At 38.0% G+C, this 23140-nt stretch overlaps 1 protein-coding gene across 3 annotated transcripts in view; it reads left to right on the forward strand.

Annotated features, from left to right (window-relative positions):
• rabgap1 (RAB GTPase activating protein 1) overlaps positions 1-10481 on the forward strand; it is a 135092-nt gene extending 124611 nt beyond the window's left edge. For all 3 annotated transcript variants that reach the window (XM_079804875.1, XM_079804877.1, XM_079804876.1), the window contains 3 exons: positions 3009-3080; positions 6827-7024; positions 9120-10481. In XM_079804875.1, the coding sequence (XP_079661001.1) occupies positions 3009-3080; positions 6827-7024; positions 9120-9242 (393 nt within the window). In that variant the 3' untranslated portion in view covers positions 9243-10481. The remainder of the gene's footprint in view (positions 1-3008; positions 3081-6826; positions 7025-9119) is intronic.
• Positions 10482-23140: the final 12659 nt, after the last annotated feature.

Below are 23140 nucleotides of genomic sequence, written 5' to 3' on the forward strand. Positions count from 1 at the left end.
TTCACTCATTAGTGTGAGGAGAAAAGGCTTAACACATCTGCCGTCTAAAGACAAGACTGAGAAAACACAAAGCTAGAACAAAATATATCTATTTTTCTATCAAATGTTTACAGGCCTAGTTGTTGTGCAGCACAACATGTGTCTTGACTTTAATTAAAAGTCTCTGTTTAGTAAAAATATGTCCCGTCAATTCATATCTGTTCACTTAATGAATAGCTCAGAAATATTCTCGAAATATTTGTTTGTGTTACAGACATGAATGTCTTGTTGAGGAAGGGTACAACATGCTACTACTTTTCTAAGTGATCAGGCTTACAGTTTTTGTTTGGTGGATGAAAAAAGGTGCGAAAAATCAATGTCACTTGATGTTGATAATTATAGTGGAGAGCAACATAAGGTTTTTGGGAAGATAGAAGAGAGAGTGGGACAGAATCAACCAGCATCCAACATAAGCCCTGGTTTTACATGTACGCTAGGCTATGCATACAGTACGTACATGTGACATAAATTTCATCCTTAAGGTGTGGTCATACTACACGTCTTGTTCCATTGACGCAAGCTAATGCGAATCATGCTCTTGCGAAATGTTGTGACCTCTCAGCTGAATTAAAATAAAGCAAACTTTAAATAAGCAGTATTGCAACATTGCTGCAAAGTTGAGTAGATTGCATATTTGTACACTTTACTTTGAATTGTGCAATTGAAAAGGGCACCACTGAGTGTGACGTCTTACTATGAACATGGACATTGCAGTGTCCGCTGAAATTACACACTACTTCTCAATCGGAACACTGCATCCTAGTAAGACTGCATATCTCGGCTGCCACATCCTCAAGACCCATCAAAGGATGTATCAATTTAAGGATCATTTGAAGGCATTTGCCTTCCTTCATTTGTCTTATTTTTAAGGATACATCAAGTGTGTCCTTCACAATTACCCACAATCCTTACTTAGCATACATTCCAGTTCTGCACTGAGCTTGACCCATTTTACTACATAATGCAAGACAAAAAATTATTTGAGATGAAGGGATTTTGTTTTGTTGTAAATTAATCGCTTAATGCTAAACTGCGTAATGTAAACCCCTGGGAGACCACAGACGGATGTAATTATCTGTGCTGCATTAATAGAAAGTCAGATAATATAAAGCTTTTTAATATAAAGTATTTTTCAAATAAGTAAAAAAAAAGATGGACAAGGTGTTTCCACTTCCTTCCACTGTAGAAAATGAAGTCAAAATATCCCAGTTGTTGCGTAATTTGGAGTGCAGTAGTGATTCTGAGGTGGAGCTGTGGCATCAAGGTCCCGCCAGCACAGCTGTCAATCATGACGTTACACCCCGTTTTTATAGCATCAAATAACTAAAACTAAACATATTGAAAAAAACAAACACTTGAACATATGCCAGCGTGATGAGAACTATCTAAAATGACAGAAACCATCTTTAGAAAAAAAATATTTGAAGAGTAATTGCATATTTTAGTTTGGCTCGCGTCCCATTCGATTACAAGGAGAGGGCGGGGCTTAAGACCTATACTGCAGCTAGCCACCGGGGGGCACTCAAAATGTTTTGGCTTCACTTTTTAAGACAAGGTCAAGGTGAACTTTATTATCCCACAAGGGGAAATTCATGTGGTCATACATTACACGCCCTTGTCACAACATATTCTCTAAAAAACCAATAAACATAAATAAGATAAATATAACATTCAATAAACAGTTTTAAAAATCATAACAGGAATTGACAGTAACAATCAAACATCACACATCTGACGTAAAAATAAATAAATAAATAAAATAAATATGATCATCTAATTAAAAGTTAAATAGTTTGTGATGTACCTGATCATTGTATAATCTGATCGCTGTAGGTACAAATTATTTATTGTACCTTTCCGTTCTAATTCTTCGTTGTAAAATTCTACCAGTTGACCTGTTGAATTTGGTGAACACCCTCATTAAACATGCATTCATCAGCAGGGAGGATGTAGCCTCAAATGAATAATGAATGAATGAAGACTTGTGCGGCACACTTGGTATTTTCGTGTCGTGTTTGTGGGGGCGGAAACATTTATGCAACATTTAACTTATTAAACCGTCTCGTTCTCTCATTTGTTTAATGCTGAGGAAAATGTCTAGCTTACAAGCCTCCAAAGGGCTGTACTAGGAAGGACACTGCCTCACTAAGATGCAGCCTTCATTTTGCAGTTTCACTGCAGCTTAGCATAATACGCCTTACGCACATAGCCAGATCTCATTGTGTGAGATGCATGCATACTCTAGTTTAAATGAGTACAAAGACTTTTTTTGTCACTCTTAACTAATGGAGAGAAATAGCGCAGACACTGGTAAAACTTGGCATGTCGAGCGCCTGTGTTTGTTCATGAGTACACTTTTGCCACGTATTTGGCTGTACAGATACTTCACACTGAATTATACTTTGGGCTTTAACCACCGAGTCATGGGTCAGATGTAAACCCGTATTTTTCAACCGGGAATATTCTGGGCTGCGTCATCCCTGCTCATTCATTCATTATTCATTTGAGGCTACATCCTCCCTGCTGATGAATGCATGTTTAATGAGGGTGTTCACCAAATTAAGCTATGCTGAGCTGACCACATTGATCCAACGGCAGCCTGCAAAGGAGTGATGCCGGGTTGTGGAAGAATGCATGAACCCTATTGATCAAAGTGTCCAATCAGAAATGGATTTACTGTAGGGTAAAAAAAGACAGCGCTCGGTCTGATATGTCCTACTGACCTGAGGTGTGTGGTGCAGTTAGTGCACTTACTGTAAGAGGATGCTGGGATTTCACAGAGAGAGAGGGAAAATGTGATAGCCTGTAACAGGAGAGATAGATTGAACGATTGTATGTTCCAGTCATGATGGTTGACCTTTTACCGGAAGCCTCGTTCTCCCTCCTCTTCTTGAACAGAAAGCATGTGTAGTGTATTGTTGTGAGCCAGAGCGTTACTAACCCTTGACCTCTGTGTGTTTGTGTCTCAGATCTGCTCCCAGCTAAGTGAGCGACTGGAGAAACAGCAGACGGCCAACAGAGGAGAGCTAGAGAAGATCCGGGTGGGTGATGACACAACACACACACACACACACACACACACACACACACACACACACACACACACACAGAGACAGACAGACAGACAGCAGTCCATAGCTTGATGCAGGAATGTATTCATTCAAAAAAAATGCAGATAACTTAAAATTATTGCTGCACTGCTATTATAAATATATACAACTTTCACATTAACGATTTAATTTAGAATTTAGCACTCTACTGAAAAAACAGTATAATGTAGATTTATTTAAAATATAAAAAACCTTAAAAACTACAGGCATAAAACATTATTTTTTCATGCTCTGGTCAATTTTGTCTTTTCACAACGTGTTGTTTCAGACTAATGAAAAGAATACATTCACAATACACCTCTTATTGCACTTTCTATTTGCGTATTTAGTTTTCAATTACAAGAGGCATTTTTCACGACATAATTTTTTCCAATGCACAGACTGAGCCAGCAATCTCCACTTTAGTATAATTTATGTACACAAAACTTTTTTAACAGTTTATTATTTTATTCCTGTCTGTATTCTGAAGGGGTTTGTTCACATCATTCGCTTGATTTGATGACATTTTATTCCTAAAAACATTTAGGAATTTTTCTCCCCCTGGCTGTTAAAGGCACAATATGTAAGATTTTTGGATTAAAATATCCAAAAACCACTAGAACAGTGTTATATATTTTGTTGACTTGTGTACTTACATTATCCCAAATGTGTCCAAGAATGTTTAAATCACGAGAAATAATCCTGTTTAACCAGGGCTATCGCCTATCAATGACATCATACCCGCGTTACCCTCGATTTCCAATGGAAAAACCAAAGACGTTTCAATATATTATGTGTTTTATAAGACAGGTGAGCAACTGTTTGGATACATTCATCGACAGAAAACGAATCATTGTTCTATAGCTCAACACAGTTAGTCTTATTGTTTAAATCTCGTTTTCTTGATTTACTACGAGTACCATGTTTTACCATGCCTAATATTGATCTAGTTTACTGCAGTGTGAAACAAGTGTCTCATAGCAGCCATCGAGCGAACGCACAAAGTATTATAACATAACTTTCAACTAGGGCTGAAACGATTCATCGAGTTACTCGATTAACTCGATTACAAAAATTCCTCGAGGCAAAAATTCTGCCTCGAAGCCTCGTTAAATTCCTATGACACGCACTATACGCGCAGGGATCTGATTCACACGGACCGCTGTTCAATGTTCAGGAAGCACACCATAGCGCGTGATACATTTTGAATTTAGTTTAGATTCTAGATGCCCAGAATCACTATAGTAACTGCATGTTTTACACAGTTTATACAGGTAAGTTGATTTCCGTTCTTATAGCTGCCACACACACAAACACGGCGCGCACAAGCCCCGAAGCCAGATTGCTTTCACTTTCGTCCTCATAAAGTTTGTCAAGTAAATGCGTTTAAAGCCTTGCCAGTTTGAACATTGAAGCGATTGTGCACTATTCAAAAACAACAATACGGAAAACGTATCCGTTCAGTGCTCAGCTTTTTTCTGTGACACAGAGAGCCGAGCCGTGTCGCGTCTCTGACAACGCGCGCGCGCCCTGAAGGCAGACCTCTTTTCACGTGAAGATCGCGCGCAGAGAGCAGCGCAGAAACGCAGTGTCAACGCTGTCCTGTGACTAAAGTAAAGTCACTAAAGTAGCTTAGAAACTCAACTCAACCGTTATAGGCATATATTTGAATACCTTTGAAGTAAGTACAAACCACAGCTTCATAATGAATAGAGACGGTATGAGTAATTCACACACACACAATCTCTCTCTCATTAATGCATTCAAATAAATGTAATGTAGGCCTACTGTGTTAATTTATCTGTAGCCTATCTGATGTAAAACAAACATAAATCTGCCCCATAGACAATAACTGCTGAAGGTGAACCGTTTCCTTCAAGTATTTTAAAATCACAAAGAAATGCACTTTTTGCATTTGTTGGAAAAATTCCAACTTTAATAGTAGAAAATATTTACAGTAACACACACACACACACGCATGCACCCTCCTCTCTCTCATGCCAGTCAGACCAATCGTGGCAATGCATCACATATGCTTAAACTTTTATGTAGCCACGCAACAATAATTTCAGAATGCGTTCACTGTGTACACCGGGACGTGATGGTGTGACGCGGATGCTTCACCTAAAATGCACCGCGATGCAAGTCAAATGCAGCATTCTATTGAAAATTAATGTATGTATTTCTGCCGTACCAAACTGCAATGAAGCCTCACGCACACACACATAGGTTGCTAGGTTACCATAGCAAATAGGCTCATCCCAGAAATTATATATTATTTGTTAGTACCCTAATGGTAAATGCTGCAGGTGTAGAAATCTACATAAAAGATTTTACTTTGATGTCAGGGCTAGATTACAGCATGAAACCTGTTGTGCATATGAATAAATTAAATTGCTTTTCCTCTTCATTTTCGTTATGCATTATTTGTTTTGGTTGTTTAAAAACACAATTTTTTAATCTGATTAATCGATCGATAAGTGCTAGATTAATCGATCGATTAAGTGCTAGATGAATCGATTACAAAAAGAATCAATAGCTGCAGCCCTACTTTCAACACACTCAAATAATGTATAAAATATGATAAAACAGCGCTGCGTACGCATGGTTGGAAAAAGCGGAAGCACTCGTCTGTGGTAAAATAAAAGATCCACGGAGAAAATTACATATTGTGGCTTTAACAGTATTTTCTGGAAGGATAAAAAGAATAGATATATCCAAAATCCTCTCTGTATAAACTTTATCCTGTGTTCAGATTTCTGTTCTGGAAATGTATGTAAGTTAGTGCATATTTAATTACATAGTGCCTCATTTGCATACTTAAACATAACATTTCAGTAAATACAAAATAAAGTAATACAAATACGTTTAATACAAAAACAGTGTTTGCGATTATTAATAAATTTAGCATATAGAAATGGTTGCAAAAAGAATTAAAAATGTTTTCGGCTGATTGTACTACCAAGTTACATATTTATATAAATAAATATATTAAGCTATTATGTGCAAAAAATAAAGGATCTCAGAAAAACATGAAATTTGCAATCATGTTGTTAATCGGAGACAATATATTATACACATCATTATACAATAATATTTGTCCACAGAATACTGTGATTGACCAGACAGAATCAGGTATTCCAGATCAATGAGTAACAGTGCGTCAAATAATATCACCCTAATCACGACAATTAAAACAAGTGTAATATTGTCACACACTGATATGGTCACTGATATACTGTTGTGTTAGTAGCCTGATGTTCAGGTTTCTCTCAGTGCTTTATTCTGATGATGGTTTGCTAACAATGTCCAGAAATGGCCCTGGTCTTGTGGCACATCTCTCAAGAGAAAGTGAAAACATCCTATTCAGCTCCACACACACATTTTGTGCTCATTCTGATTGATCAGTCGTCTCATTCTGTACTAAACTATTGCTAAAATGCATATGATTTTCTTACACATCTGTTCTAATTTAATGTGTCTCATATGACTGCACATTCTCTTCCTTTAACTCATTTCAATGTCATTTGTTTGGTAGATGGCTGTGTAATAAGCGAGATAATGCACGAGCAGCGGTTTGTCCTGATCACCTGCTGTGGTTTATTTAGTGTTAATAACCAGCCGAGTTATGCCTGTAATTTAGTCATTGTCTGGCTTGTGTGGAAGGGTTACGAGGTTTAACGTGTGTGTCTGCACAGATGAAGGTGGAGGGCTGTGAGAAGTGCAGCATTCTCTTCAGCAAGGAGGGCCGTCTGAAGGCACTCAGAGCTCCTAAGGAAGGCAGTGAGGAGGACACGGACGAGGAGAAGGAGGCGCTGAAGAACCAGCTGAGGGAGATGGAGCTGGAGCTCGCGCAGACCAAACTACAGCTGGTGGAGGCTGAGTGCAAGATCCAGGTACCCAGAAAGACAGCACCTGACATGCCACACATGAACGCAAACTGCATGAAGACGGATGTAGTTCCTCATTTCCTCTTTCACAGACACAACAATTTTCAATGTTTACACTGTCATATGATTGGACACAGATTGATTAATGACCCGTCAGTGATGTGTCCTATAAGTGACACTTATGACAGATTCAATAATAACAAAAAAAAATTTTTTAATAATGTTTACAAACCTTTTAAGTTACTTTCTTATATTAATAATAATTCATATGAAGTGCCTGTTATTGGCATGCAGCTTGGTGGCGTCTCCATTATTTGCAGATCAACCTGTTTAAACACACTCTTAGCATGAAAAGTGCGTAGAATAAGGCTTGAAACTTCAACAAATTTCCAATATTGTTCCTTTTCCTCGTGTTGTTTCAAACCCATAAGACTTTCATTCATCTTAGACATAAATTAAGATTCTTTTAATGAAAGCTGAGACATTTCTGTACCTTTACTAAAAGTCCATTCCACCAAAACATTGACACTTCAAAAAGCTCATTAAGACATTGTAAAAGTAATCCTTATGAATGGAGTGGTTTAATCCAAGACTTCTGAAGAGACGCAATCGCTTTATATGAACAGATTGAATTTAGTTTCATGGCCCCCAGAATATTTTGTTGTATGAATATCTGAACATGCAATACATCAAAAGAAAGAGCAAACCCCAAAAAATTGAATTAATATTTAAATGTGGGCAAGATTAATAAAAAAAAGCACCTTTTTGAACAAAAAGCTGAATCTAGTTTTTGTCAAAGACTACGTTTAGATTCTCAACAATAATCTAAATTGATGGATAGATTGAGTCCATCAACTAAGGTTGCACAGTCCTATAGCTCGTCCTGGGGCGAAATTTGATTCGATAACATTAGGCAGTTTTGGTTTATATGCTGTTTAATGTTGATGATTGCGTTATTTTACATGATATCGCTTGGTTCTGCTTCTTCTTCACGTGTCTTTTGATCTGTAGATTCTGTACTCTTTCAGAAGATGTGTAATAGCGCCCCTTATTACCGTATAGCAGTGAAAACAAAGAAAGCAGGAAAATTCCATCAATGGCAGGGAAGCGTTTTCTCATAAATTACGTATAATTCTATAAGTGGTCAAAACTAAATATGAGCTATTTTACACTGTGACATGTTTGCACATATCAACATAGTTTGAAAACCTGATTTTTTAAAAAGTAAATATCCAACACGTACAGTCAAACCAAAATTTATTCACACAACTTTTCACACAGTTTATTCGCTATACAATTTACAAAATGGTAATAAAATATGGGACAAAAACTCAGAGTTAAACTGTGTCAGAACAAATTCATCTTGATAATGTCATAACTTTGATAGAAAGGCATGTAATGGATTACAATCAGCTGTTGAATTTAAGTACACAAATAGATCATACTAATTTAGGTCAACCAATGACCAAGCAATGCTTCATTTTGTTCAGTCTGTGGTGTAAAAGGTCACATTAGCAATTAAAAATAAAACACTTAAGCAAAACATGGTCAGGTCAAAGTGTCTGGATAATTTTGGTCCCAAATTTGTACTGGTCGTCCATTGTATGAAGAATCTGTGGGTATAATACGTCACAGTTTACTTTATTTTGCTATCCTCACTAATATAAATGAACTATAGTGTCCTGAGCCCACTAGTAAAAAATTATATATCTGGTGTCTGAATAATTTTTGGTTTGACTGTATAGGAACAGTAAAATATATGCATACTATGTATAATCTTTTTTAACTATACATGATCCACAGCCAGCTGTGCATTAAATTATTTGAATGCATGACTTCTAACCACCCGACTCATGAATTCAAACCGTTGAAGATGCACACTCCGTGGGCATAAAACCTGCTTATACAGTGGTCATTTGCCTGCATTGACAACTTAAAGCTCTTATTGATATTTGCAGCACAATATACACACATTGTTTGAGATAGTGGTTAAAGATTTTGTAGATGTGATTCACATCATGTTACTGTCCCTATAAGTTCACCTTAAGTCACTTTGAAAAAAGCGTGAGCTTAATGACCAATAAGTAAATGTCTTCTTCAGGATCTGGAGCATCATCTGGGTCTGGCTCTAAACGAAGTCCAAGCAGCCAAAAAGACGTGGTTCAACAGGACATTAAGCTCCATCAAGACTGTGACAGGAGCTCAAGGCAAAGAGAGCGTCTAACAGGACCAGACTTCCAGAGACTGAACACTCCAGCGCCCATCATCTCCTCCGCAGCTGGAACAGTGCGAACAAAATGGGTTTTCTCTCTCCTTTCTTTCCTTTTGTAAAAACAAAAAACTTTACTTCTAGGGTACCAGCGACCCCATTTGAAACACAAGTACTTACTGAAACAAAAAAAAGACTTTAACGCTAGTCTTTCTACTACTGATGTTAAAACAAAGGAGTGGGGCGTGTAGTTGACTGAACTGTCTTCTGGGGGATATTAACATTTCTATCTACTGACCTACTCAAGACTACTTGCACAAACACAGTCCGAGTCAACATAAGGTACAAGTGCTGCCGGAAAACTAGCGTGACTTTCGTTATTGTGCCAGGAGGGCAGATGTGTTGGTGTGCATGTGTATGACTGAGGTCTGCTTTTATTGTACAGTGTGTGTCATGCGTGCGCGCGTGTGTGTGTGTGTTGGCCAATATTGTGGTTCTCCAAGTAAGATTAAAAACAGGAAGTAGACAGGTAGCACACTGTACAGTGAACTTTTGATTAGATTCTTCCTCAAACCACTAGCTGGCGCCCTTCTGATATCAGCAAAAGCAAATGGTATATGATGGGATACAGGCATTGTGAATATGCATAGCCATATGCGACCAGATCTATGAAGGGCTGTGTGGGTAACTGAAGGGTTAAAGGTCCTTTACAGTAGCTGTTGATCATGGCTAACAGGAAGCACTTATGCAGTGAGCACACGCTCTGATCGGAAAGCACATCTGGAGATAAAGGAACCTGCGGCTGTGTGTGTGTGTGTGTGTGTGTGTGTGTGTGTGTGTGTGTGTGTAAAACAGACTCTCTGAGGGGAAGGTCTTTGCACCTTACAGACATATTTATATTGATATCAAGCTTGTTAGAGTTATTGTCATTGATAAAGAAGGTCCTTGAGGCCTCAAGACAAATGAGGCCGTTCTAAAAGGCACTGAGTTGTAAATAAAGCATATGAGGTTTTTTTTTGGATTAATTTTATATTTCAACTATTTGGTAACTGTACTAATGTTGCCTAATTGTACTGTGCTACAGATTATTACTCATGTTTTGCTTTTGTCTTAAATTTCAAACTGCTGTCTCATCATTACAAGCCAAATGTACCTTTTACCCAGCATTACATGCGTGTGGACATGGTAATAGTGTAGGATGCGTTGTGTATACTTCCATGAATTTCAGTATAAACCTCTGAACATGTACGCGTCTCCCGCGGTCTCGTGTCTGTTCTTCATGTATCAGCCTCACCTTCAAAATAAGCCAAGAATTTAAGTTTCAGCATTACTAATTGTTTCCAGGACTCGTTTAAGAATGAACTCCCAATATACTTCCTGCTACAACACACACATTTTAGGACATTAAAGACAAGAATCAGAATTTAATAAGAATACATTTTAATTCTTAATTCAAAAAGATACTCAAGAAGAGGAAGGTATATTTGATCTCAGTAAATCAAATCGAAATGAATTATCCAGGCTATTGTAAGTTTGTGTGAGTATAAAGCCACCAGATATGCAACTCTCACAATGACACCAATGAACCAAATAACATTTATTTCCATAATAAACATTGATTGCAACATCAGTAAAAAAGGGTGATGACAAATTAATATGAATTGTACAATTCAACTAATAATTTAAATTCTCAGATGCATAGGTTTATGTTGTCAAATGCAAGTGTGACCAGATTTCTGAAATGAAAACCATGCAGATGAGGTAATGTATTATCTATGAAAAAATGGGGACAATTCAGGATTTGTGTATTATAAATGTAATGTTATGATGAACTACTAGATTACCATACATGCCTATATAGAATTATGTCTGAATCACATAACATTTATAAATATTTTAATGTACAACTTAATACTTTAAAGTACAATATGTTAAAGGGATAGTACACCCAAAAATTTAAATTCTGTCATTTACTCAACCTCAAGTTGTTCCACACCTGTATACATTTCTTTGTTTGAATGGGAGTCACCATTGACTCCCACAGTCTGAAAAAATACTATGGAAGTCAACGGTGTCCTCGAACTGTTCAGTTTCCCACATTCTTCAAAATATCTTCCTTTGTGTTCAACAGAACAAAGACATGCATACAAGGCTCGTATGAATGTCTTTGGAGGGCATCTTCCCCCATGTCACCCTACATAATATATGTGTTAATGCGCTGGTGAATATTAATTACTTTAACCCAGTCAGCCCAATATATCAGCTGAAAGAACGTTGCTCATTAGTCAGAGAATCAAGAAATCCTGCTATTGTGGTGGCACTGGTCATGAATAAATATTTGTGAGCAATTACTATATCCTCCTGGGACCCAGAAAAAAAAACCCACATGGTATTCTTTTCATGTCATTAGTTAATAGTTTAGAGCAGTATTCTGATGAGAGCAGGGGTGCCGTGTAAAAGTCCTTCAAATATATACATATATATTATTAATTTCAAATTTTTCAAATAATTCTCTCTTTGTAAACTTTGTTCAATGCATGCGAGTGCTGCCGTATGTTTGAATATGACCAGTCATTTTCGCCGTCATCACCCGGGTGAAGTGCCAGAAAACTCAAATGAGAAGTCGCGCGCGCTGTGAGAAAATTTGTCTTTGTGCACTCATCCGAAAGCGCGCACACGTCTCACAGCGCGCAAATATTGAGTTCTCTTTCAAGTCTCGCTCTTGAACGGACAAACTCACACAAAAAGTATGTCAACATATTCTAGCAGACATAGTCTGTATATGCCTAAAGTAAACTTCAGTCGAGAAAGACAACGCATATCCGAGCATTAGGTCTTAAAGGGGCAGTAGCCTTTACTGCTGAATGTTTAACGTCAAACAACAAAAGACAAGGACATCGCTCACTGCGCTTGATTGAATAGCTTTTGTAAGTTTAATAGGATTAATATTTAATTTATACACTCAAATATGCAATGTTATTTTACATTTGATCAATTGCTGTACCTGAAAACTAATGTTAGACGTACCTAAAAAGCATAGTTTATTTTATTAGTATCTTTGCTCAATAGTATTTATTTGTGCTGCTGCTTGTATTTAAATTATTTGTTCTTATTATTTTCGTTATTTTTATTTGACAGTAGTCCTTTTTTCCCTGAACATTTAACACTGAACCGTACTGAAACCGTGAACCTAAAACCCTGAAAGAAACCGAACCATGAGCAATCTGTACCGTTTCACCCCTAGTGTAATGTATGCAAGGGGGTGCCACAAAATGGAGAACATTTTCAAAGGGTGCTATGACTGAAAAAAGGTTGGGCAACACTGGTTTAGAGCATAAGAAACAAATGGGAAAAAAAAAATTTTTTTTGAAAAATTATATTTTATTCATATGTTATGATATGTCCTCTGTTGTTGACACCATGACAAAAAATAAAATGACATGAAATTGCATGTATAGGCAAAAACAATGAGATTTATTTTTAAATCACCAATCAATTTTTAGGTTTCAGTTTTTTTTTTAAACAAATTTTGTTTAAAGATGATTCTGAACTATTTTATGAAAGATATAACAAAATGCACTGATATACAATACAATTTTACAGCCGTGATAACACGTCAGCAGCGTCACTGCGGAGTCGTGAACGCGGATTGACAACAGACCGGAAGAGAAGACAATGCTGAATAAAGTCGTAGTTTTGGTTATTTTTGGACCAAAATTTATTTTCGATGCTTCAAAAAATTCTAACTAACCCACTGATGTCACATTGTGACTTTGATAATGTTTGATAAAAAAAAACTTTGATAATGTTTTTATTACCTTTCTGGACATGGACAGTATACCGTACATTCATTTTCAATGGAGGGACCGAAAGCTCTTGGACTAAATCTAAAATATCTTAAACTGTGTTCCGAAGATGAACGGAGATCTTACGGGTGTGGAACGACACGAGTTTCATTTTTGGGTGAACTAACCCTTTAATGTAGGCTGTGTATTTACGTCTTGTGTATTACGAAGTGATCAGTGGAAGAGACTATCTAAATTGTTAAAAAGCTCTTCTGACTTGTCATCAAGGCAAAAATTGCAATAACACCGGCGGCACCTGCGCTGACATTATTGTGCTGGTTTTCTCCAGTTCTGAATGCGCCGGCTGGGCTGGGCTGAATAGGATTGCAACGTTTAGGGTTCATAAACAGAATCTGAAATCAGATCGAATTCATTCTGATTTAGGAAAATGCATGTTTCGCTGACAGAGTAGTGAACACGGATTAGACCCCTTTGAATTGAAACAGCTCTCATTCTTACTGTTGCTAAGCTTGTGAGCTGTGTTCCAATTCATAGGTCTCCTTAATACTGTACGACCACCAGCTTCGATAGACTTATCCACTGATCATGTGGCAAGTAAACAGTGAAATGGCTGTCCTACATCATGTCTTTTAATATCATTAAGCTTGTTTATAAGCATGGCATGTTAACTCTTTAAATAGTCCAGTAAAATTATCACCCTGGGATGATGTGCTAAACAGGTTTGGGAATCCTGTTACCGGGAGTTACCTGGCATCGGTACAAACCTAAACGTCAACGCTGATGAAACCCAACTCCACAGCTCACTTGTCACTTGTTAGTGAATCCATTTGGAGATAGGGAACAGGGGGAATGTTGATAGCACACATTTACCCAGAGCCTGACCAGTTTGTGCTCGAGTATCTCAACCCAACCCCAGCGTGCCTCCAACTCTGCCCAGGTTTCACTGACACAGGCCTGGTGTCATGCTTGCTCAGTCATCGAAAATAGCTTCCAATGGAGGTGAGGAACAGCTGCAGGGGGGACAAATCTGCAATGGTTTTCCCAGATGAGTGGTGTCCAATAAACAGCTGGGATCTCTTACATTCTGGCAACGTGTATTATGTCCACTGTCATGCCCAAATACTTGTCTTACCTCACCACGGCTCTCAGAGGACGGCAGTCATATGGGTCTGTTCCTGGTCCTCCTTCCACCTCAGACCTCAATGTAAAGCAGAACTTGACTGCAGGCCACAGTAGAGCGGATTTCTCAGTGACAGTGTAGTGAGATGTTTAATCCCACCGGTGACGCAGACAGTAACCAGACTCCTGTCATTTCATCAGTGCCTGTCATCCAACACCAACATTCCCCCGGAATGTTTCTGCCACACTTGTCCCATCCCAGGGTTACCAGAGACTGACAAGACTAACTCTTTCAAACCCCATGGACCCACACATGCATCACACAGACATCCCAAACTCTTTTATTTGATCCTTTTTAGTCAAGTCACTCAGTCACTCTTGTGATTGGTCTACAGTTTGTCGTTGTCAAAGACCTGATGTCATCTAATCCCATGGTATTTCATTCACTCCAGTCAGTGTTTGATTTACGGGACTGCTTGCTCCTTGCTGGATATGATTTGTATGGATTTGCATTCTTCACATCACTTATTTCAACCTTGCTGCAAGGCAGAAGCTTGTCGCCCTGCTCGTATTTACAGACCTATCAATGCTGCATTGCACACTTTACACAACTAATCTCAGGCTAGGTGCGTCAATTATAAAATCATTCCCATCCCAGACGACTATTATCCCAGAATTACAAGTCATGTGACAACATGAATGAATTCTGGTCATTTTTGTGCACTGATTTGCGCAGAATGGAAAAGGAAGGGACCTGTCCCACATAGCACCCCAAACACTGTCTTCCTGTCAGTGCTTCTCAATTCTTATTTGTGCATCATCGTTTCCTTTCCTCGCGTCTTAGCTCCACCCCTTCAGGATGCGAGGGAAGGACGCTAGGAAAAGACGCAAGGACAGAGGAATTGAATCAAGTGAAATGATATATCCCAGCTCCTTTAAGCGCCGTCAATTTAGATGACACGATTGCACCGATGTTGCTCGGGCCCTAATTAACTGTGGCAAGATGTGAAGGAGGAGGTAAATTTATACGTGCGCCACGTTTAGTCGATAAAACATGAGTTCAACAAATGATACATCTGTGTGTCCTCGCTTATGACTCTTGCGAGGTCATAGTCTCCTCACTCCATCCTCGCTGTGCAATTAGAGTGTTGAGATGTCCTACAGGATGACTGAGCTCGATCGGGCTTGATTCCGGGTCACAGGATGGAGGAGCGAGGAAACGAGGAGGGACATTGAGAAGCACCCAAAGTGTGGGCATATAAAGGTGCACATAAAGGGTGCATATTGCCTGCAAAGGGGAAAGTGGTGACTATCCCTCGTTGTCAATAACCCTGCTTCAACACACCTGCATGTAATTTACCAGTAACACTGAACACCTTGATTAGCTGCTCCAGGTATGATTGGGGTTGAAGCTATGTCCCAATTCCTAGGATACATCCTTCTAAGGCTGCATTCTAAGTCCGAATGTGTCATAGTGGCGCGACAAAGGCTGTCACAATTCGAAAGGCTCTGTCAAACGTAGCCTCCAAATGTGTTCTTTGTTGCCCAGGCAATGAAGGATGAAACCGATTAATCCTTCGCAGCCTTGCCTACCCCAGAATTCATTGCTTCCCAGTGACTACTGCATTGCCGGATTACACTTTTGAATGCAAGTTTTGGATTTCAACTTTTTTTTAAAAAGTCCAGTACAAACGTTACTGGCGGTTGTTGTTGTTGTTGTTGTTAGATGACGAGCAATCCTCTGTAGGCTAGACTGTCAATTTCAACAATGCTCGGTTCGACCTTCACGGACTACGGATGCAGCCTCTGAATTGATGACTCCTGCTCTAGATGGACGTGTTTGACCATTGCACTCGTGCACCTAGTATTAAAGGGGTCATGAATTGAGAAATCAACTTTCCCTTGAGCTTTTGATAAATAAAAAGTCATGGTAATATAAGAATATCCTGTGAGTTTCAGAGCTGAAAACTTCCTTGTTAGTCAAAGAAAAGCTTTTATAGACACCAGGCCCAGCAAACGATCGATTTCTGAATGTGCTTGGCTATGCCGTGAGAGTGTAGTGAAGCACCACCTCAACAGAAGAAGAACAACGCCTGATTCTGTAGCCCCGCCCACCGACTCGTGCCACTAACATGACAGCTAACAGCAGCATAGAGCTAAACAGCATCGAATTTCTAAGCAGTAAACATACCACATAAGCTTCATTCTGATTCAAATATTATGAATGCATGGATGAACTTTATTTATAATGAATATCGAGCTCACGTGGGGAAGACATTGCACCTATGTTCATTTAACCACGGAGTCATTGTAAACAAGAGACTGGATTTGCAGACAGGATGAAATTACATGAACGAATGAAGCGACACACTAATGTGAGTAAAAATGTTTTTATTTTACATGTGATGGTATTGCATTGTTACAGATCGTTTGATACCTATGGATTATGTGTACGTGTCTAACAGAACATACCTTAGCACGCTGTCACAGGCTGGAGATTAATTTATTTGTGGTGTTCTTGGTTCAGTACTGTCTTGATGTGCGTTGTTCACTCTCTTGACTCGATATTTGAAGGGGCACGCGTGTGTGTACGGTTCGCGGTTATATTCATCGATTGTGCGGGCCAAGTAACGTTAATCAAATCAAATATCATTCCAATCAATCGCGGGGGGATGAGAGATGAATCATTGTGTTTGTTTGATAAAGACATTTTGCGAGCCCTGGCTGTGGGCTGGGCGATTCATTTCGGTTGCCGTTTGCCACACGCTATCACTGACAGGGGAGCTGAAGCTCATCCAATCCTAGCTGTAGGCGTTTACTTCCAAGTCTTCAGTGCGGCACGCGTGTCTTCAGAGAGCCTCAAAACCAGGTCAGAAAATAGCCTATTACTTATTCATTATGATGTTTTTGAATGTAAAAGCCACGCAAACGCAATAAGTTGACCTCAGACAACAGTATAACAATTTTTAAAAAGCCAGTTCATGACATTTTGTGCTTGTCCACTTTCGACCACTTCCAGAGGTAGTCGAAAACTCATTAGACTGGATTGCTTTTGTAGTGTAAACCTTCGTGATCGAACAGCCGCAAAAGACGCCTACTGACCTAATGTGTAAACATTATGGGAAGCATGCTAGTCTTTGTCGGCTTAAGACCCAAGTTTGGTTTGAAGAAAAAAAGGAAAAAAAGAAGAAAAAAAATCACTATTCCTGATTTCTAATCACTGTATTAGAGCAGAAATGAAAGCTGTTGCTCTCCATATGTTTTTCTGTCATCCCTGGTCACACTCATATGTAAATTGCGCAAGCTTATTTCGTCCATTATATCGAAATATCAGAAAAAGCATTTACCTACATTTACCTGCCCATAGACCCTCCCCTCAAAGAAATCAGGACAGAAGTGGTTGAAAATGGACAAGAGAGACAGATTAAAACACCAGGTATAAACGGGAATGTGTCTGCCCAAAACACATCTTAATACCAGGCGTAAACAGGGCTTTATTGGAGACATATAACCAACAACTGGTTGGCCAGATTTCAAAGCATGACATTTATTGTAGCATATTCGTCCTCTCTGATCAATAACTGGTGCATACCAACTGGGACAAAAGTGCAACAAGCTTCTGTTTTGTAGTGCACTAAACAAAAAAAAAAACAGAATGGACACGGAACAAAATACACCACACATCAAAAAGTTTTTATATATTTATTTAAAAAAAAGTTTACACTTTATAGAGATTTAGCACTTTATTTTAAAAGCAATAATTATGGCAAAAAAAAGTGACAGACAAACCACTATAGTATTTTCACAACTAATAGTTTATAATTTGATACCACGGCTAGCAAACATCTACTGCTGTCATGTTCAAGCACTGCTCGCTCACAGAAGTTGTGCACAATCACCACTTCACATTATATTGTTACCCTTTATATCTCAAATCTAGATAATTTTTTGTTTATATAATTTGTCAAGTTACAGAAAAGTTGTGATATGGATAACTGAGAATCCCGCAGACTGCTTTCTAGTCTGACTCAGGAGTATTTACAGAATCATGGGAGAGCTCACAAGCAAGGATTTGCCAATGCTCATAAGTTACAAATAAAAGTAAATAAACTTAAGCAATGGGATAAGCACCCCCACCCATAAAAACAAAAAACACACACAATCACATGAATATTTTTTTTATCATATAGGTAAATAATTCATATCAGTGTATTTGGATGTGTCTACAAAGATGCAGTTAGCTCTTCTATTAAAAGTACATTCTACTACATAAATACATTCCAAACCCAAACATGGCTTCTATTGCTGGTTCAGTCTACGGGAACTTCAGCGTCCCGGCTCACGCATGAACCAGCTCAAATGACCGTCCCCATCTGCCCCGTGCATGAGGAGATCGGAGATGTGGAGAAAACATTCACTTCAGCAATTCATTTTGCAAAGCTTGCTCAATCTGAAACGGGATCTATATTTCTGTCCTTGCATCGCAAGCTCGCAAATTGAATTGCAGCTATCCAGTGCCACACACAAGTCCCTTTCCATCGCGACAGGATAAATATTCCACCACTTCATTCTCACATAATTACGAGTCATCAAAAAGCGAAGTAGTCTGCTCGTATTGATAAAGCACCAACGTTACAGAGTGTCTCTAATCTAATGGTTATCAATCTGTTGCAAAGTAGGGCCTACTAAATGAAAACAATTCTCTTTTAAAATCTGTTAAATGAAACAAAAATATATTGTTTTTGGACAAAAGATTTTAAATGGTTTATTGGTTCTATCAGAGGCAAAAGTCCAATCAACCATTCAGTGCCAATGTTATGATTTCAATCCAGATTTTTGCTCCTGTATTGGACAGAAAGTGAAGACGCTGGGGACTTGAACCTGCATTATTCACGTGAGCTCCAAGATATCTATAACACACATGCAAACTGCTGCGTCATGGCTCCGACAAATGAATCGGAGTGCTAAAACAGCAGAAGCGGATGCCATATCTGATATCTGGAAAGTTGTGTTTAACATCTACCTGAGTAGAGCCGATGGAAGTCCTCGCCCACAAACGGTGACATTGAATATGAGTCGCAAAAAACGGAATCGGAAATTAAACTAACTTTTGATGGCTCCCAGGAAACCGAGCCGGGTTTATTTTAATCAGATGTTCTCTTGTGGATCTGAAGCCTCCCTGGGTCTTTTATTTCATACGTCACCTCAACACTTAATTTGACAGGAGATGCAGCTGTGCAAATGTCTTCTCCCATCCCTCCCTATCATAGACCACTGAGATTCAAATGCAGCTGATGAGCTCCGCTCGACTTTGATGAGCAGAATTAAAATCTGAACTGAACTAAAATATGAGTCCTCGCAACATATTTATGAAGACCATCTGGCTGTCGGAAAGCAGGCTGGCATGATGAGACACATATTTGCACTTCAGGAGAAGATTGTGATGCTTTTTAAGAACTGCAGCAACAATGAGGCTACATCTGATGTTTATAAAGACGGACTATAGCTGCGTTTACACTGGCACAAAAAAAAAAATCTGATTTTTTTTTACTCGCATCTGACATCGGAATAAGTTGCACACGTGTAAACACAAAGATCAGATTTTTTCGCATCCATTCTGAGCCATTTCCAAATGTGGTTTTAAAACAGATACATATCCGACATCTACGCCTAACCATGAATATCCGATACTTTGATTCCACAGAAGGCGAGGGTGACGTTTGCCAACACAGATCGCGTTTTAATGTTGTATTAAGAAGCAGATGTGGAGCTAGGCATGTGTATCAAATCTTCATGTTGCGATAATTGCTGAAGCTTCTATCACGGTATACGGCATTATCGCGATGCTGAAATAAGTTGCAAAAAAATACTAAATACAATAAAGCAATATACAAAAAATGTGTAGATTAATAAATGCTTAACATATTTTTTATTGTCAGTTTATTTTAATTAATAATTCAACTTATGGTAACTAATGGAGGTTTAATGTAACGTGTGACCGAACAATAAAGAATCGAACCCATTTTCAAACAATATCTAGTTGTAATATGTTGTAATCCAGATTCAAATGAAAAAGTATTTGGTGCTGACAAAAATCTGAATGGCTGTTTGAAACATTAAAATAGCGTTAAGAAACAGAAAGTAGCGCAGCTGCTTTGTTGACGGGGTTATCCGGTAAGGGCTGGTGATAATGATAACAATATTGTGCATGTTTATTATCGTGATATATCGTATACCGGCACGTCTACGTGGAGCATAGAAACGTGTTTTCAACCTTTGACCCATGAACTGTATAAATAAAACAGCTTCACTACTGAAAGCTTATATTTCTCAGTAACAAGATTATAACTTTGCTGTTTTTGTAATTAACCTCACAGCTTCACACTCAATGTACTCTTATCGCATACTTTATTTCACTTCAGGGGCCGGATTCACGAAAATCTTCTTAAGAAAGAAGTTAAGAAAATTCTTAAGATAAATTCTAAGAAGTTTGTCAAATATTTTCTTAAGAACATCTTAATTTTTTACTTAAGAAGAAAATAAAAGGTGTTATATAGTGTTATTTTATTGAAAGGTATTACTGAAGACTCACTGAATGAAAAACCTCAAAACCCGTCTTTTTGCGCTTCCTGCAGATTACCGTAGATATCATAAGTGTGCAGACTATTTTCGCGTGACTGGCTTGACAGGAGTTAATAACTCAATGTCGTGTTTTTAATGTGCCGTATCTGTAAAATCGTTATTTTATAAGAGCCTGGCCGTTTATCAAGAACGGCGCTCGGGTCCCAACGATCGGCCGTTAGATCTACACAAGACGAATCATATCTCAGAGACATCAGAGCCCGCGGCAGACGTCAGAAGGACTAGCCGAGGAAAGGCTGCTCTCAGCGGGGTTAACGAGCGCTGAACACCCAGTGATCGCCTGGATCTCACAACTCCGAAAACGGCAGATAAAATTGTAAAATAGGCGCTCTCTTTATAAATAAACCACAAATTTAATCTTTAAACAAGTACATTCTCACCTGAAAAAGTCTTAAAACTACAATTTGTGACACATTAACAGTAGTATTTTTAAATTATGAGGGGTTTCTTCATCTGCTATTGACACTTGCTGGTTGGTGCGAGCTGGTTGCTGGTTTTATCCATATGGTACTATTAGTTATAAATATTATATTTAGCTAGCGACTGTTGCTGTATGTTGTAACGCTTACTATTTGAAACAACCCAATAAATTCGTTAAACATCTTACATTTGGGTATTTAATATAGGTTGGAGGTCATCCTAACTTTAAGAAGTTATTTACGATGATTTTAAAGAACATTATTTTCGTGAATATGAATACTTCTTAAATTTTATCTTAAGAACAATCTTAAGAAAAAAGATAAGAACATTCTTAAGAAAAGTTTTTGGGAATACAAAATATTCTTATATTTTTTCTTAAGTTAGAAAATAAGAAGAAATTGGCAGTTAAGAATAATTTAATTCTTAATAATGTTTTGTGAATCTGGCCCCAGAATTCTACATCTAAACGAACAAATGGAAATTACCGTTATTTTCCGGTCTATATCTGTTCAGTCAAAATTTGCAACCGAACATCCATGACAGCCATGCTGGCAGTAATCATGATACCACCTGACATGAATCATAAAGAATTTTAATAGCTCAGCCATTCAAAACCCGAGGGTCAACCATGTTGCATAGTAAAGAGATCACCAACAGAATAGTTTTGGGTGGGATTTCATGTGCAAACCGATATCGGATACCAGTCATGTCTAAAGTGAATGTAAACAGACGCGACAAAAAAACAACAAAAAAGCAGATATGGTCAAAAAATCTGATCTGTGCATTAAGCCTTGCAGTGTAAACGCAGCCTTTATGGCTTATATGCTGGATTTGTATATTTGGATTAATGAGACATCCCTGTAATATCTTTGTAGACTATGAGGCGTTGCTTTAAAACACGTAATATTTTACAGCACATTTGTGAGTGTGGAAAATCATATCACGAGGTAATCTTGGTTAAAGTCAACATTTAACGATATTCCAAACTCAAGTCTGTAAACAACATTATGTATTTTCAAATGAAATAGTTTCCCCCCCTTATTTTTAGGGTCCCTCTTGGAATTTGAAATTGCTAAGGGGGAATTTTTTTTCCATTAGGAATTGATTCGATTATGAAAATGAGCATTACATATAAGAAAACCAGATTATTAGAGGAGAGGGGTTGAACAATAAGAGGGATTGTTGACATCAGCTAAAAGTCATTGCAGTGGCATTTATTTTATTAAAGTTTGATGAAAAAAAAGCTTAACTTACAGTGATGAATCGTTCATAATAAACCAAGGAACGTGTATTAAGACAGTTAACAGGGTCAATTCATGTTGACTTTAATAAGGAGTTTTATGCTTTGTAAACTGATTACACAAACACCATGGAAGACTTTGAATCGACGTAATGCAAAAATGAAAACATTCTTTGCTACACTTTGTTAGCCCTCTGTTTTACTAACTCAATATAACGTTAACTCCCGGTTGTCAGTCTTTTGAACGGCGTAATGCTGGTGTGGCGTCAGATCGTGGAAAGGGGCTTGTGTGTTCGATCATTCATAAAGCTCAAAGAAAAATAAAGGCCATCTAATGTTTTGTCTTTTGATGCGCTTCTCTCAAATCTATTGCATTTCCATACAAAACTTACCCATACAAGACTTACCAGCTCTAATTCAAAACTGACCGAAGTCTCGTCTGGTTGGGGAACAGAAAAATGAACTTGTTTTCAAAAAAGTTCCAAAAAATTAAAAACGTTATGACACAAGTATTTCAACTGTCCATATCATATGATGTACAGCATGTTGAGTATTGCTTTTATTGAACTATACTGTACTATTACTATTCTAGTACTATTCTGTTGTGATTATATCCCATCTTTTCCTATTTGAGAGCTACAATATTTTTCACATTCAAACACAACAGCTAAAATATGACTAAATAC

This window comes from Gobio gobio (genome assembly GCF_949357685.1).
Source record: "Gobio gobio genome assembly, chromosome: 22".
NCBI classification, from domain to species: Eukaryota; Metazoa; Chordata; class Actinopteri; order Cypriniformes; family Gobionidae; genus Gobio; species Gobio gobio.